Consider the following 15522-nt stretch of genomic DNA (forward strand, 5'->3'; position numbering starts at 1 on the left):
TACACTTCTGACCTGGATAGAATCTTATCTCGTGGGAAGGAAACAGTGTGTAGTTTGTGACGGAATCAGTTCAGCAAGCGTGGGTGTGACATCAGGTGTTCCGCAGGGCTCAGTTTTAGGTCTTCTTCTTTTTTTGGTGTTTATAAATGACTTCACTAGCAATATTTCAAGCAAAATCAGACTTTATGCAGACGACTGCTGTATCTACCGCAACATTTCCTCGGAAGCAGATGCAGCTATGTTGCAACATGACCTGAACTCCGTGTTTTCTTGGTTTGAAGAATGGAATATGTCACTAAATCTCTCCAAATGCAATCTCGTCCGCTTTACTAAAAAGAAACAATTCTTCCAAACAGATTATTTTCTTAGGAGTGCAGACCTATCTGCTGTTTCAACCTAGGAGTCTTTTTTTCGAGTGAGCTGGCATGGAATGCACACATAAATTACATATCGGCTAAAGCCAGTCGCACATTAAACTTCCTTCGACAAAATTTTAGGGATGCTCCACTCAAACTGAAATAGACCTTATTCATAACCAACGTGGGTTCTATACTTGAATACGCTTGCGTCGCCTGGGATCCATACACAGAACAGAATATTGAACAACTGGAGCGCGTCCAAAAACGAGCTGCCCGGTTTGTCTCTGGCAATTTCAATTTCTTAGAAAGGTCTTCAAATTTGCGAGACAAATTGGGGTGGCCTCTACTCGAACAGAGGTGTAAATTTCTGAGGATCTCTTTCTTCTATAATGTTAACAACGGTAAAACTGGCATTCCAAAACAAAAATACATATCCGAACCAACTTACATTTCAGCCCGCACTGACCATTCACTTAAAGTGCGTGAGTACAATGCTCGAATAAATACGTTCAAATATAGTTTTTTCCACGAACAATACATGATTGGAACTGCTTGCCAGGGCAAATTACAGCTTCCCCTCCCACACAGTTCTTCACCACCTTACAAAATCACCTGCAAATATGATTGTGATAATACATTAATATGACTGTTAATACTGCTAACATAATTTTTTACATGAGTATCTGTGTAGCATTATTTATGATTCTTGTGCATTTTGTTCTGTTATTGTTTATTTCTGCCGTGTATATCGCACGCATGCTTGTTCTTATGCAATTTTTCATTATTTGCCTGAGTACATTGCATCATTTTCCCACTTTATTGTTTATTGTATTGCCAAAGGAATGCTGCATTTCGCAGTTTTTATTTTATCTAGTGTGTCGTGCGCATGTTTGGTTTTCTGCAACATTTCTTCCTTCTTTTTTTTTTTCCTTTGTCTCACTGCATCATCTGTCAAATTTATTGTATTGTACTTCTGTTTGTTTTTATGCTGTTTCCCCCCTACAACAATGCCCCAGTGGGGGCGCTGTAGGTATTCTGTATAAATAAATAAAAGAAGGAACGCAACGGATTAGTAGGAAAGAAACCCATCAACGAATTAGCGGTGAGGGGGAGGGCTGAAGAGTTCAGGATCTCACTACAGAATAGATATTCAGCTCTAACCAAGGACAAGGACATTACCCTAGAAGCAATGGACAATAATTTCAGATATATCATTTCTGAGTGCGCTGTAGAAGTAGGCAGTAGGGTAGTTAGAGAGGATACCGGTAAGCTGTCTAAGGAGACGAAAGATTTGATTAAGAAACGCCAGAGTATGACAGCTTCCAATCCAGCAGACCAGATATAATTGACCGAGATATCAAAGTTAATCAATATGCGCAAGGTGGCCGATATAAGGAAGTATAACATGGAGAAAATTGAGCATGCTGTAAAGAATGGGGGAAGCCTTAAAGCGGTAAAGAAGAAATTGGGCATAGGCAAAAACCAGATGTATGCAATAAGGGACAAGGCGGGCAACTTCATCACGAATATGGAGAAGATGGTCAAAGTAGCCGGGGAGTTCTATACAGATCTCTACAGTAGCCAGAGTAGTCGGGACCGTAATGAGATTGGCTTTAGGGAAAAAGTCACACATTCCACCAGTGACGAAGGACGAGGTGAAGAAAGCATTAGAAACTATGAAAAGGGGACAATCAGCTGGAGAAGATCAGATAACTACAGATTTGTTGAAGGATTTGTTGAAAAAATCATTTGGAAGGGTTCTTAATGCTAGGCTAATGTATATTCTTGAATTTCGAGAACATTTAGACATCCATAAATACAGTTTTAAGAAAGCACATTCAACAACCGATCATCTTGTTCGCTTAGAGAATACAATCCGCGAAGCTTTCATACACAAACAACACTGCCTATCAGTCTTTTTTGACATGAAAAAAGGCTTATGAAGCACCTGGAGGTTTGGGATTCTCCGCAACCTCTCAGATCTAGGCATCCACGGCAGATTACTAAACTCCTTGAAAGATTTCTTGCCCGATCGTTCATTTAAGGTTTGCCTAGGTGCAACCCTTTCAGTTAATTTCATTCAGGAGAACGGAGTACCGCAAGTTTGTATTTTAAGCACTACCCTCTTCAACCTAAAAATGAATTCCGTTCTTAAAACATTTCCGAAGTTCATTACATACTCACTTTATGTTGACGACCTCCAAATAGCATGCACATCATCTAGCATATCAACATGGGAGAGACAGATACAGCTGACATTAAATTAGGAACGTGGGCAGATAGAAATGGATTTAGGTTCTCTCCGCAAAAAAAAAACAGCGATTTTTTTTCTCAATCAAAAGAGGGTTGCAGATTAACCCCACCTTATAGACAAGCGTCAGCCCGTGACATCAGTGGAGATGCGGCAGCGCTGGCGACAGCAGTGACTTTCGTGGCGTAGGCAAAAGCATGAGCCGTCTGCATTGGATGCGCGGTACTTGCTGTGCTTTCGAGCATAGTTCCCGATATTCTTGTAAGCTGTGGTACGTTTGGCTGCGCCACAAGGCACAAAAAAGAAAATGGTACCTTTTTACACTTGTTTCTTGCGGTGGGATAAAGATGAGAGTGAATGGCAGAGGCATTGAGCGCGACAATTGTAGACCCTTCGGCGACGGATTGCCTTGACAGCTAATGTGGTTTGCACTTCTGCACTGAAACTTGGAGGAGTTCATTTGAAACTCTTAATTGTCGGGATTGTTTTTCGGCCACACGACGAATAGCGCAATAACAAAAGCTTGCAGCTCATGCACGTTTTGGTGTATGTACTACCAGGCCATAAGAAGTTTAGACGTGCAGTACTGCCCGTGCATATTTTCATACAGAAAAGGACACAAAAGCTGCTGCGAAGGTAACTGCAGTTACCTTGAGCGGTCACTCCAGCGCGATATTGCCGAAATAGGCCCAGAGTTGTGAAGTAGCTTTTCTCTGTTTTCACTTTCGAGAGTTTCAACGAGTGAATCTTCATCAGCGGTCCTAGAAATCGTGTGAACGTCGTTAGGATTTGGAAAAAGTCAAGCAGCGCTATTTCTCAGAGTATTACATTTTCTTTTTGAAGATCATTAAGATCATAATGAACGAATTAACCACATAAAACCAGCTCTGATCGAGCAAGATATTTAAGTACGGTATATACGGAACATTGAGTTTTATGTCCCAAAATGGAATTTGCTATGAGGGATGAAAAATAAGCAGAATAAGATGATGCGCATTTGAATAAAAATTTTCCCAATATATTAAATAAAGCTCAGCAAATCGCGCAAATTGCGTTGCAAGGGATCGTGGACATCATGGAGAACATCGCATTTGCGCTCATAGCAAAAAACAAAAAAGCAAAACAAATTTAGAGCATTCTTACGGGTCTTCATGTATATACTAACCTGTGAATGACCCTGACCACTTCTGTGCGATTAAACAGACATCAAACATCTTTTTATTGAGCAGGATAAAACAAGTTGGTAGCGCGCACTAGGCGAGCGTTATAAAGAACTAGAAGATTGAGTTCTTCTTATTCAGTGAAATTCTATGACTGAAGTTGCAGGTACAGTGAGCTACAAATATGATTTCTAGTTCAGCATAGTTGCCAGTAATGTTGTTCTTTAGAGTGAAGGTGCTTGGAGAAGCAGAAAACGTACCCAGATAGCTTACCCGTAGCGCTTTTTCGTTATTCTCTTTCTCTTCTCAAGTCGTGGCACTGTTTTTTTTTATTCATGAAAAGCACACTTCCAGTCATTCATATTATCATCCTTGCATGCGCTAGCAATAGGCCCGGAAGTTGGACAGTGCTGACTATGTATTAGTTTTTCTTACACATTGCGATTTCTCATTTTCATTTAATTGAATCAGTCACTACAGTCCAACGTTGCTACAGTTGCCCACCGTAGCCACGCGCTGTTGAGGCCAATGCAGCGCTCTTCGTCAGGTAATTCTAGCAGTAATCGGCTAGTAAAGTGCTGAACTATCTCCAGGCATAGACCAAACTATTTCTACGCGCAAGCAAAGCTTACGCTCCAGAATATTTGCACGCGCGAACTGCTTTCGAAGGCGGCGTCTCTTGGCGCAGTGTAAGCACGCTTCGTTTTTGCCTACACCCCATGTTGCTGCCTATGGCAGCGCCGCCTTTGTTTACAAACATGACGCTTGCCTATATCCTAATGAAACCGTATTACCGGTAAAACAGGAACATAAATTCTAAGGTATAACATTCAACAGAAAACTCTTGTTCCACATAAACAACCTCAAAAAGAAAACGCTGCAGTCTCTTAAAGGGACACCAAAGACACCTAAAGATGCTATGAAATTCTGGCAGCAAAAAATCGAATAATAGCTGAGATATTGCAATAAGAAGTTGGGGTTTTTTCTTGTTCCCGCCAGTCGAATTCACACTGCTTTCTCCGACTACGTAGTTGGGGTAGAGTGACGCCCACTATGATGTAGGTGGAGACTCCGTGATTGCTTGCACGCAGGCAACGGTGTGGTCTAGCACCGCCGAAATGAAAGCATGAAAACTACCGCCGGCCGTAGCCCTCGTTTCGCGTTTCGCTAAGAGCAGCCACCAGCCATGGATCCCGAACCCAATAACGAAGTTTTGGCGGCCACCGCTGGCCTGCACTTCAGCGACCTCAGCCCTATAGAGCGTGCGATGCTTTCGAGGGCTGAGGCGGCGGGGCTAGCGGGATATCAAGAAGAGCAAGAGCATACAGCAACAGACGAGATGGATGAGGCGCCAGCGTCGACTGCAAGCGAAGGTGCCAGTGCGGCAGCTGTAATAGCCGAAGCTCCGTCACGACTGATGAGTACAGACTGGTACGTAGAGAAATTTTGTAATTCTTCTACAGTATTCCTAGTAGAGACGTGCAGCGGTGGCGTAGCGGTAGAACATCCACCTCGCATGCAAGAGGACCGGGGTTCAAATCCCGGTGCCACGCAATTCTCCACCGGATTAAAAAAAAAAAAATCCGCGTGTCGATGGAATTGCATAAACAGGTTTGGGGTGCGACCTGATGCCGGTGAACACCTCCGGGAACGCACTCCCTCACCAGAACAGGAGTTGGCCACCCTGGTGCAGTAATTGGCCGCAACCTCCTATGATAAGCTGCATAAAACCACGGCCCTCAGTCACCAGCGGCTGCGGAACAACTGACCACGGCGGCGGTCAGACCTGTGACGCAGCAGGGGGTGCTAAAAAAGCCTGGCTCTGCTGGACAGGCCGCCATTGGAAACTGACCCTGGCTACGTTTAATGCTAGAACCCTAGCTAGTGAAGCTAGTTTAGCAGTGCTGTTAGAGGAACTAGAGGGCATGAAATGGGATGTCATAGGGCTTAGTGAGGCTTGGAGGCCGAATGAGGCATATACTGTACTGAAGGATGGGCATGTACTGTATTATCGAGGTTTACCAGAGAGGCGACAACTAGGAGTAGGTTTCCTTGTCAATAAGTATATAGCGGGTAATATAGATGAATCCTATAGTATTAATGAGAGGGTTGCAGGCATCGTAATTAGGCTTAATAAGTGGTATAAACTGAAGGTTGTACAGGCCTATGCACCTACATGTAGTTATGATGACCAGGCAGTTGAAAGCTTCTATGAAGATGTAGAATCGGCAATGCGAAAAGTAAAGACTCAGTATACTGTACTAATGCAGTAGGCGACTATGGCATCGGTTCTAGGAATAGCAGGGGGGAGTTACTAGTTGAGTTTGCAGAGCGCAATAACTTGCGAATCATGAATACCCTCTTCAGCAAACGGAAGAACCGGAAATGGACATGGAAAAGTCCTAACGGAGAGACTAAAAATGAAATCGACTTCATAATGTGTTCAACCCCCGCCATTATGCAAGATGCCGAGGTAATCGGGAAAGTGCGATGCAGTGAGCGCAGGATGGTGAGGTCCCGACTTAGCCTAAATCTCAAGAAGGAACGCAACAGATTAGTAAGAAAGAAACCCATCAACGAATTAGCGGTGAGGGGGAGGGCAGAAGAGTTCAGGATCTCGCTACAAAATAGGTATTCAGCTCTAACTGAGGATGGCGACATTACCCTAGAGGCAAGGAACAATAATTTCAGAGATATCATTACTGAGTGCGCGGTAGAAGTAGGCGGTAGGATAGTTAGAGAGGATACCGGTAAGCTGTCTAAGGAGACGAAAGATTTGATTAAGAAACGCCAGAGTATGAAAGCTTCCAATCCAACAGACCAGATCGAATTGGCCGAGATATCAAAGCTAATCAATAAGCGCAAGGTGGCCGATATAAGGAAGTATAACATGGGGAAAATTGAGCATGCTGTAAAGAACGGGGGAAGCCTTAAAGCGGTAAAGAAGAAATTAGGCATAGGCAAAAACCAGATGTATGCGATAAGGGACAAGGCGGGCAACGTCATCACTAATATGAAAAAGATAGTCAAAGTAGCCGAGGAGTTCTGTACAGATCCCTACGGTAGCCAAAGTAGTCAGGACCGTAATGAGATTGGCGGTAGGGAAAAACAGTCAGACGTTCCACCAGTGACGAAGGACGAGGTCAAGAAAGCACTAGAAACTATGAAAAGGGGGAAATCAGCTGGAGAGGATCAGTTAACTACAGATTTGCTGAAGGACGGGGGGGATATCGTGCTAGAAAAACTGGCCACCCTCTATACGCAGTGCCTGGTGTCATCGACGGTACCGGAACCATGGAAGAATGCAAACATTATCCTCATTCACAAGAAAGGGGACTCTAAGGACCTTAAAAATTACAGACCAATCAGCTTACGGTCTGTTACGTATAAGGTATTTACTAAGGTAATCGCTAATAGAATCAGGACAACCTTAGACTGCAATCAAGCAAAGGATCAAGCAGGGTTTCGGAAACGGTACTCTACTATCGATCATATCCATACCATCAACCAGGTAATAGAAAAATGCTCGGAATATAACCAGCCCTTATACATAGCATTCATTGATTACGAAAAAGCATTTGACTCAGTTGAAACCTCGGCGGTGATGCAGGCATTGCCGTACGTGAAAGTGCTGGAAGATATATATAGTGGCTGCACAGCAACCATAGGTCTGCATAAAGAAAGTAACAGAATTCCCATAAAGAAAGGTGTTAGGCAAGGAGACACAATCTCCCCAGTACTATTCACAGCTTGTTTAGAGGAAGTATTCAGAGACTTGGAATGGGAGCAGTTAGGGATAAGGGTAGATGGAGAATACCTCAGTAATCTGCGATTTGCTGATGACATTGCCTTGTTAAGCAACTCGGGGGATGAACTGCAAATAATGATTGATGACCTAGACAGGAAAAGTAGAAAGGTAGGCTTGAAAATCAATATGCAGAAGACTAAGGTAATGTTCAACAGCCTCGGGAAGGAACAGCAGTTTACATTAGGTAGCGAAATACTGGAAGTAGTAGGCGAATATGTCTACTTAGGACAGGTAGTAACCGCAGATCCGGACCATGAAAAGGAAATAACAAGAAGAATAAGATTGGGATGGAGTGCATTTGGCAAGCACTCGCAGATTATGACTAGCAGCTTACCGGTATCGCTCAAGAGGAAAGTATACAACAGTTGCATCTTGCCTGTACTCACCTATGGGGCTGAAACGTGGAGGCTAACCAAGAGAGTTCTACTTAAGTTGAGGACAACCCAGAGGGCTATGGAACGAAAAAAATGGTAGGGGTAACATTAAGAGATAAAAAGCGTGCAGAGTGGGTCAGAGAAATAACTCAAGTTACCGAAATTCTAGTAGAAATTACGAGGAAGAAATGGACATGGGCAGGACATGTAGTGCGAAGAGAGGATAACCGATGGTCGCTGAGGGTAACAAACTGGATTCCAAGGGAAGGAAAGCGCAGCAGGGGGCGGCAGAAAGTTAGGTGGGCGGATGAGATTAAGAAGTTCGCAGGGGTCAAGTGGATGCAGCTAGCACAGAATTGGGTTAAGTGGAGAAATATGGGAGAGGCCTTCGCCCTGCAGTGGGTATAATCAGGCTGATGATGATGATGATGATGATGATTCATAGTAGCATTGATTATGCAGCCGAGCGTATCGGTGTATTGAAGCGGGCATGCTGAGCTGCGTGTCAGCCAACATGGAACGCAGTGCAACATTAGCAAGCCGAAAGTGTCCTCCTCTGCCTTATACAAACCGTGGTCAAGTCAAGGCCCCTAATTGGTGTGGTCGAAATGTGCGCGTAAGTAACGTCTAAAACCTGATTTACAGTTTCGACTCATGATAATAAACCCCCGTACGCATTTACCAGCTGGGTGGATCTCCTTTATGTAGTACGTACGATAGTGCAGTACGAGTGGTTAGCATGCTGTTGAAAATTCTTATTTTTCATGAGCTTACCCAGCACATTTTGTCTTTGTTTTGTTTACGGGGAAAGCCTACATCAATAACCTTTGGCGTTGTTTTCTGCATGAACTATAGCTCGGCTGTTGTTTTTAGGTGCACTTGTGGACATTGTCAAGTCCTCGACAATTTCAAGGAGCTCAAGTGTCTGTGCTGCCGCGAGATGGACCGTGTCATTGCGGCTCATCCCGAAGGCTGCATCACGGAGCACCCGGACTTCTGTGCCTGAACACTGCTGTGCTCCGCGTTGCATACTTCGAGCTGCGTGCACAGGGGGCAGACATGCCCATAAGTGAGACATGCCCACAGACGATATCCACAAGTGAGGTTCTGTGTTTGATGCTGCCTTAGCCATGCCCCGAAGGTTTTACGCTGCGCCAGATTATGGGGAAGTTGTTCATGTCACATTCCATAGCAGTTCACTTGGTGCTCATTTTTTGTTGTTGATTCCCTGAAGGTACCGCTACACAGCGTACCACCAGTTTGTCCGTTGGCTTTGGCGTCGCCTGGGGAAAGGAAATCGTCTCGTCTTGCCAGCTTGTGTGGTGGCCAAGATAAGGGCATCATTTCGAACAGATGTACCAGCGAGATTCCAGTATGCAGGATATTAAGAGGGAAGTAAAATCGAATTCACAGTTTCCTGTAGTGTGCTTTAGATACTCTACTGCCTAAAGTAAGGGCAGAAAATTTTACATGGTTCTTTATCTCATCCTCGAGTTGACAGAGGTGACATTTGGAGGTGCATTTTAACAAATTTATGCATTGTTGCTGCCGTAGCTTGAACTGCAACCGAATCAGTTCCTTGTTAAAGTTACGACCTTGTTATTGTTACGATTCCTGTTGGGGGGGGGGGGGGGGGGGGGGGGCGTTTGAGGTACTAGGCCAAGGCCTTGGTTCTGTGTGGAATGAACACTTCTTGTTTGGAGGTAGGACAAAAGAACAGAAGAAGATAGAACAAAAACGTTTTATTTCATTTATACAAGGGACGTTATAAAGAGCACTGAGAGGCACACTCACACAAAAGAGATAGAGAGAGCTCAGAAAAGCACACAGACCACACAAGTCCTCATACCATGACACAGCAGCACACAGACCTGCTCATCACAGTTGCCTAGAGAGACCTCGCGAGTTGTGTAAATGCTACTGTTTGCAAGGCCAAGCCACCGTGATGTCCGTGCACTATGGAGTTCGATATCGCCTCCAATGGCTCTTCCAATACTCCTGCTTCCTCATGCGTTCAGGAACAAATCTACACCCAAACCTTAACACCGAGCACAGTAAACCTTCCTGAAGTCTGCCAGGTTTATCTTTGGGAAGCAGATATTTTAATCCCTTGTCTGCTCATGCAGAAAGCTTTGTTAAAATGTTGACCACATGAACAGAAAGGTGAAACCAAGAAATATAACTTTCAGTGCAACCAACATGTTCTAAACTTGGGCAGTCAGTTTTGCCCCAAAAGCAAGCTATCTCTAAACAGACCATTTCTGCGCCTTGTTGATATGAACGTGGAAATGAATATTTCCTTTTGGTTGTATCTTTTTGGAACACATATACTTCCACTACATATGTGTACCTTATTGGACCAGTTATTTTCCGAGCCATTGACAATGCTGCCGCTCATTTCGCTAATCCCTTCAGCGCGCACAGTCATAACTGCCTTCGTTTTTTCCATGAGCCACCTTGCTACTACTTGCCATTGCTTTTCAATGTACCTTGATCACAGGTGTGTTCACATATTTGTGACGTGGAAGGGTACTCATTTTCACAGTCTAAATTCTGTGAACTTCTCATAACGGTGCTATCTGCTTCGAATGCTCTAGAACTTGCGCCCACTTTTACTGTGGTGACTTCACCATGAATGGGTACTGAATAAGTGATCATACCACAGCTCCCTTTGCTGACCTCTCATGAATGCTGCAACTGCCATCTACTTGATTCGAGTTGCATTGCTGATGCTGCTTAACTTGGAGCATGTGCATAGGTATGTGCAGGGTTCTGCATCAGGGGGAGCAATGTTTCACTGCAACCCCCCCCCCCCCCCCCCCCCCCTTGTTTTCCTGCAAAGTTCCTATGGCCATAACGCAGTGCAAAGATGAGGATTTGTTACCAAACATTTATTTGGACGTGATGTAATTGAACCATAAAAAGAATAGCGGGCACTTAAAGTTAAAACAAGCTTCGTCATGGACACAGAATTGAAAAGTACACAACGACGCACTCTCACAATGGTTCCTCGAGTCCTCGATCGGTTTTCTGCAGGTAAAGATGGCAAGTGACCATTTCTTATAGTGCAACATCATGAGTCCTCAGCCACCAGTATCATAAAAAAAAAAAAAAAAATCCTGCATGGAAATAAACTTACACGTTTATAACTGACACTCCGGCAGTGTAAAGGTATAGGACAGACTTGGCGCCCTCCTGCCCCCACTGTGCATACACTTATAAGCATGTGGCATCTAGCCTGGATAAAGCTGCCCTTTTTCTCAGGTATGTTTATCTGCGGCTGCGTCTCAGTACCTATAGTGCCTACCTCGACTGTTCTTGGCACAGCCATCTGGCTGACATCGCATGTTTTAGGGCTTGCGTCCCATTCCTCTATGTTTGCAGGGCCTTCATCATGTATACCAGCCAGGTGGAGCTCATGGTGGTTTGAATCAATTGCAGGGGTGGAAGTGCTGCTTCATTTGCTCCATTCTTCTACAACCTTCTTTTACTGCTCCATCCTGCTACAGAACGCAATGTTGCTCCAAAACTGCTCTAATCCGGCTGCCTTGATGTTTTGCCTTCAAGTCTAGCAGAACAGTTTTCCCTCACATTGGGCATTAGTGGTATTGCCTACAAAAAATGCAATCCACTACATTGAGATTAGGAAACTGAGAAATGCAGCAGGGCAGTGGCAATTTATGAGCTCAGTGTACACACCATAGGTGCTGTCATAATCAAAATGATGGCAGCACACCAGTGGCAGAAATATCGTGCATATTGCGCAGGTCCTAATACATATAAAATTTTCACCAGCTGGAAAATCATGGAACAGAATAAAATTTTGTTCACAAGTATATTTAAAACTAGCCACAAGCTATTGGTGGGAGTTGTGAAAATACACTTGATGCTCATAACAAATCACCTTTTGAATCACTAGTAGGTAGAGAAGCGAAACCAGTGGGTGAAACAGATGCCGCGAGCTACCATGAGCTGTGAAGAAATTTGCCCGGCTACAAAGCATGACATGCATTATTCTAATGGTTCTGCTGTGAAAGCAAGTAGATATTTCACCTTGCTTCCTCTTTCTTACTAACAAGCATGTCAAGCCTGCAAAAGCTATACATGAAGTGTTATGCGGATGATGCCCTGAAAATGCTTATCACTAGAAATGATCTCAAGAGTGTTGGAAAGCCATACAAAGCCTGTCGCCAATGTGTTGAAATTGAAGTAGCCCTATCGCTGCTCAAATGAAAAAAGAGGCAAACTCCAAACTAGTGGCAGTTCTTGAGCACGTCAAAGCGGGAAGCCCCACATTCGAATCTGTCAAGTCAAAATAATTAAAAGTATAAAAGCAAGCACTCTGTTCATGGCAGTGTGTTCCAGATTTTGCTCATTTCATCTGATATACATTTTTTGGCTGTTTGTGCTGTGCCATCACAGATGTGTGCACAGTCAACAAAGCATTGAACATTGAATAAAAAGGAATAGCATTGGATTTGTTTGTGTCAGGAAAAGAAAATTGCAGTTAAAGGTATCTGACGAAACATGCTCCAAAACTCTCATTTTATTGCTCTAAAGCAGCTCCAAAATTGCTTTATTACTGCTCCCTGAGCTGCTCCAACAAAATTTCGCTTTAATTATGTTCTTAATTGGTGACTTCCTGGACTCCTGTGTGTCTGCCTTTCTTATCAGTATAAAAAGCCACCATCTTTTCATTTTGCTCATATATACGATATCCTCAATGTCCTTTTTACATCTGCGATTCTCCATTTCCTCTGCTTTTTCTGCTCATTAGACACTCATTTTTCTCAGCTTTTTTATGTTCGACGTGTTCTTGCTCATCTCTTTCACCTGTTCCGAGTTTTAGATGCTCTTGCTCCTCATTCATGTTTCTTTTTTTTTTTTTTAATTTAGACTATTTTGAATCAGACCCTACAATTTGAAACCTCGTCATCTACACTGCAATCCGATAGTGCCAGAATTAGACGTAGCTCCCTCCACTCCCCTGCTGATGTCCATGCAAACAAGCAGAAAGGCTTTGAACAGCAGCATTCATTAGAGGTTGGGGCTGACAAAAGAGAGAAAATGAGCCTTAGGTTGCGCTGCTTGCATTCGAGAGGCTATGGCAATGTATATTAGTGCATTTTCATGAGTACTCTCTTACATAGATATTAGGGAAATATAAATTAAAGCCCAATAAACATGCCTAATTGCCTGCTTGAATTGTTTGAAAAGGAACTAATGGCTATTTGCTTGTTGCTATAAGCATGTTGTTAAATAAGGAATACACTATGGCACAGCCTAATGGTAATACCTACACACAGGCAAGGCGTTGCTTACATGACATTTTGTACCAAACGAACCAGCTTCAAAATCTTTTGTGCATGCCCAGTGTTCACTGTGTTAATGCCTGGCAGAGATGCAGTATTTATCTCATGGCTTGATAGCTGACCCATCAGTTAGTATTTGCCTTTAGTTAGAAAATGAGGAGGAAGTGGACTAGTGAGCACATCAATGACGTTGCAAGCAATACACCCTTCAGTGATTCAAGTTATCTTATTTTCCATAGCTGTAAATTTGATAATGAGAACAATGTAAAAAGGATATAATACACAGTTGTTAAGTGTCCTAAAGTTCAAAGGCTCATTTAGAAATTCTAAAGTATGCTGGCCCATAAAAACACAATGACTAGTAGTTCTAGAATTGTGCATATGATCTTACTTTGCATTTCTTTTATGGTATTTATTTGTGTATGTGGTGATAAAACGACAGAATTTAGAAAACAAAAACAGGCCAACTTTTCGCATTCGGTACAACTTGCAAGCCGGGTAGAGCATACAGTAAGGAAATTGCACGCTAATAATACACACAAAATTGTGATAACTTGCAGGGGAAATAAAAATATGCACTGTAAGGAAGGTACATAATAGTTCAGTATGAAAGGGAGTTGCCTGTTTGCACAAAAATATGCTTTTATTCATCACTTATTTATTAGTCTATCAGCTCTTGTTTATTGCACATTAAGACGATTTCTGTTTTGCATGCAGGGGACAGTGTGCTTAGTCATTTATTGTAATGATTAAACTTTGTTCCCTTTCACATTGAGGGACCCTGTACATCATTTCGCGATACTAACAAGAATAGGTTGCCATGGAGCAACAAACAAAATGCCATTCTTGAGAACTGATAAAAGCTTTTGTGACTGGCCTTCCTCTACAAGCCATCTGCGTTGCTACCCGAGATTCATCGTTTTGCAGAAAACATCATATCTATGATGTGTCACCTGAGTAAAGAGTTGCACTCGGGCATCAGCAGCACGCCACACTCAAGCATGCTGAGCCTAAGGAACATGGGAGGAGATGAGATGTCCTGTGGAGCACTCACTATGATATGTAGGTCACACATGGCCCATAGATCAACGTCCAAGCAAGTGAGCCTTACAAAAATATGAAAAATCTGGATTACCAGAGGACTTCACACACTATGACCAGACCTACTTAGAAACGGGTATTGCACGACAAATTTAGTCTGAGGAGCTTCAGCCAGAAGTCCTAATTTGTAGCTATATATAGCCAGTTCTGACATTGTCAGTCAGTCTTGTGGAAACTACATTCTTGTGGCTAGCCCACATTCTTCCAAACATCATTTCCCACCTCAAGCATAAAGTGATTCCGAATTGGGGTTCTGACGCAGTCAAATCAGGAAGGTTAACCAGCCTACTACTACACTTACAATGCATAGTTTGTATTCCTATGAGGTTAAAAAAATAATTTCTTATGCTCTTTCATAAAATAAACAATGTTGATAAATTTGTTCTGACAAAAACACTGGAAAAGGCACTGTACAGTTCAAACAGCAGGAGCAAAAAATGTGCAGTAAAACAACACAAACGAATCTACATCATAACCTGAGTATAATTATATATAGCACATACCTCTATATGTTGTTTACTGTTTCCATAGTGAGGCCAAATTTAACACAAATGCACCAATAATTACCTTTTTGGTGCCACTTTGTGTTAGTTCTGAAAGGAGCGTACCTTTGAGTGCAGATCGTTTCATACTTCAGCCCCTGTGTACTTGAGGTGCCATTGTGCATAGTTATTATTCAAAATGCCTTCATTCTAAGGTCAACAATAGAGGCCTTTTTCCTCCAGTGATCACAGTCAAGTTGAAAGCGATGATAGCTTTGAGGTGTTGTGGTCCATGTCTGACCCTTTTCCCACAGCTACTTGAAGCACAGCAGCCACTTCATGTCTTCGCAAAACACCTTTTGTGGGCTTCTACCAGGTCTGCCTTGGTTGGTCTGTCCTGCACACTTTTTGAATATGCAGGTCCCACTCTTGGTTGAGTGTGTTCCATGGCTGTTTTGAAGCTAGGAAGCAGGGAACACAGCTCCATGACCTTCGTGTGCAGATCCTGTGCATACCCTGCAATTGACAGATGTTAATCTTTTAGTGACTGACTTTCACTTTTTTTTCCACAGTTTCTGCCTCCTTTCCGGGTCTGAAGCCACAAATGCAGTCTTGCTTTGCAATGAGCATCAAGGTAAAAGGATTCTGTTCAACAAATGCTCAACTTCGCTACAT

The 15522-nt window shown here is 43.1% G+C and overlaps 1 protein-coding gene across 5 annotated transcripts in view; it reads left to right on the forward strand.

Moving 5' to 3' along the window:
• The window catches only part of babo (TGF-beta receptor type-1 babo), a 208220-nt gene that overhangs the window by 18562 nt on the left and 174136 nt on the right, over positions 1-15522 (forward strand). The window contains exons 1-2 of one of the 5 annotated variants that reach the window (XM_084591597.1): positions 8899-9051; positions 15420-15481. The exons of 2 other annotated variants lie outside the window; for them this stretch is intronic. In XM_084591597.1, coding sequence (XP_084447723.1) covers positions 9029-9051; positions 15420-15481 — 85 coding nt within the window. In that variant the 5' untranslated portion in view covers positions 8899-9028. Of the gene's footprint in view, positions 1-8898; positions 9052-15419; positions 15482-15522 lie in introns of those variants that run through there. 2 more of the 5 variants (XM_084591588.1, XM_084591589.1) reach the window with 2 other exon arrangements.

Source organism: Amblyomma maculatum, chromosome 1 (assembly GCF_055883805.1).
Source record: "Amblyomma maculatum isolate TAMU_Amacu chromosome 1, ASM5588380v1, whole genome shotgun sequence".
Taxonomy (NCBI): Eukaryota; Metazoa; Arthropoda; class Arachnida; order Ixodida; family Ixodidae; genus Amblyomma; species Amblyomma maculatum.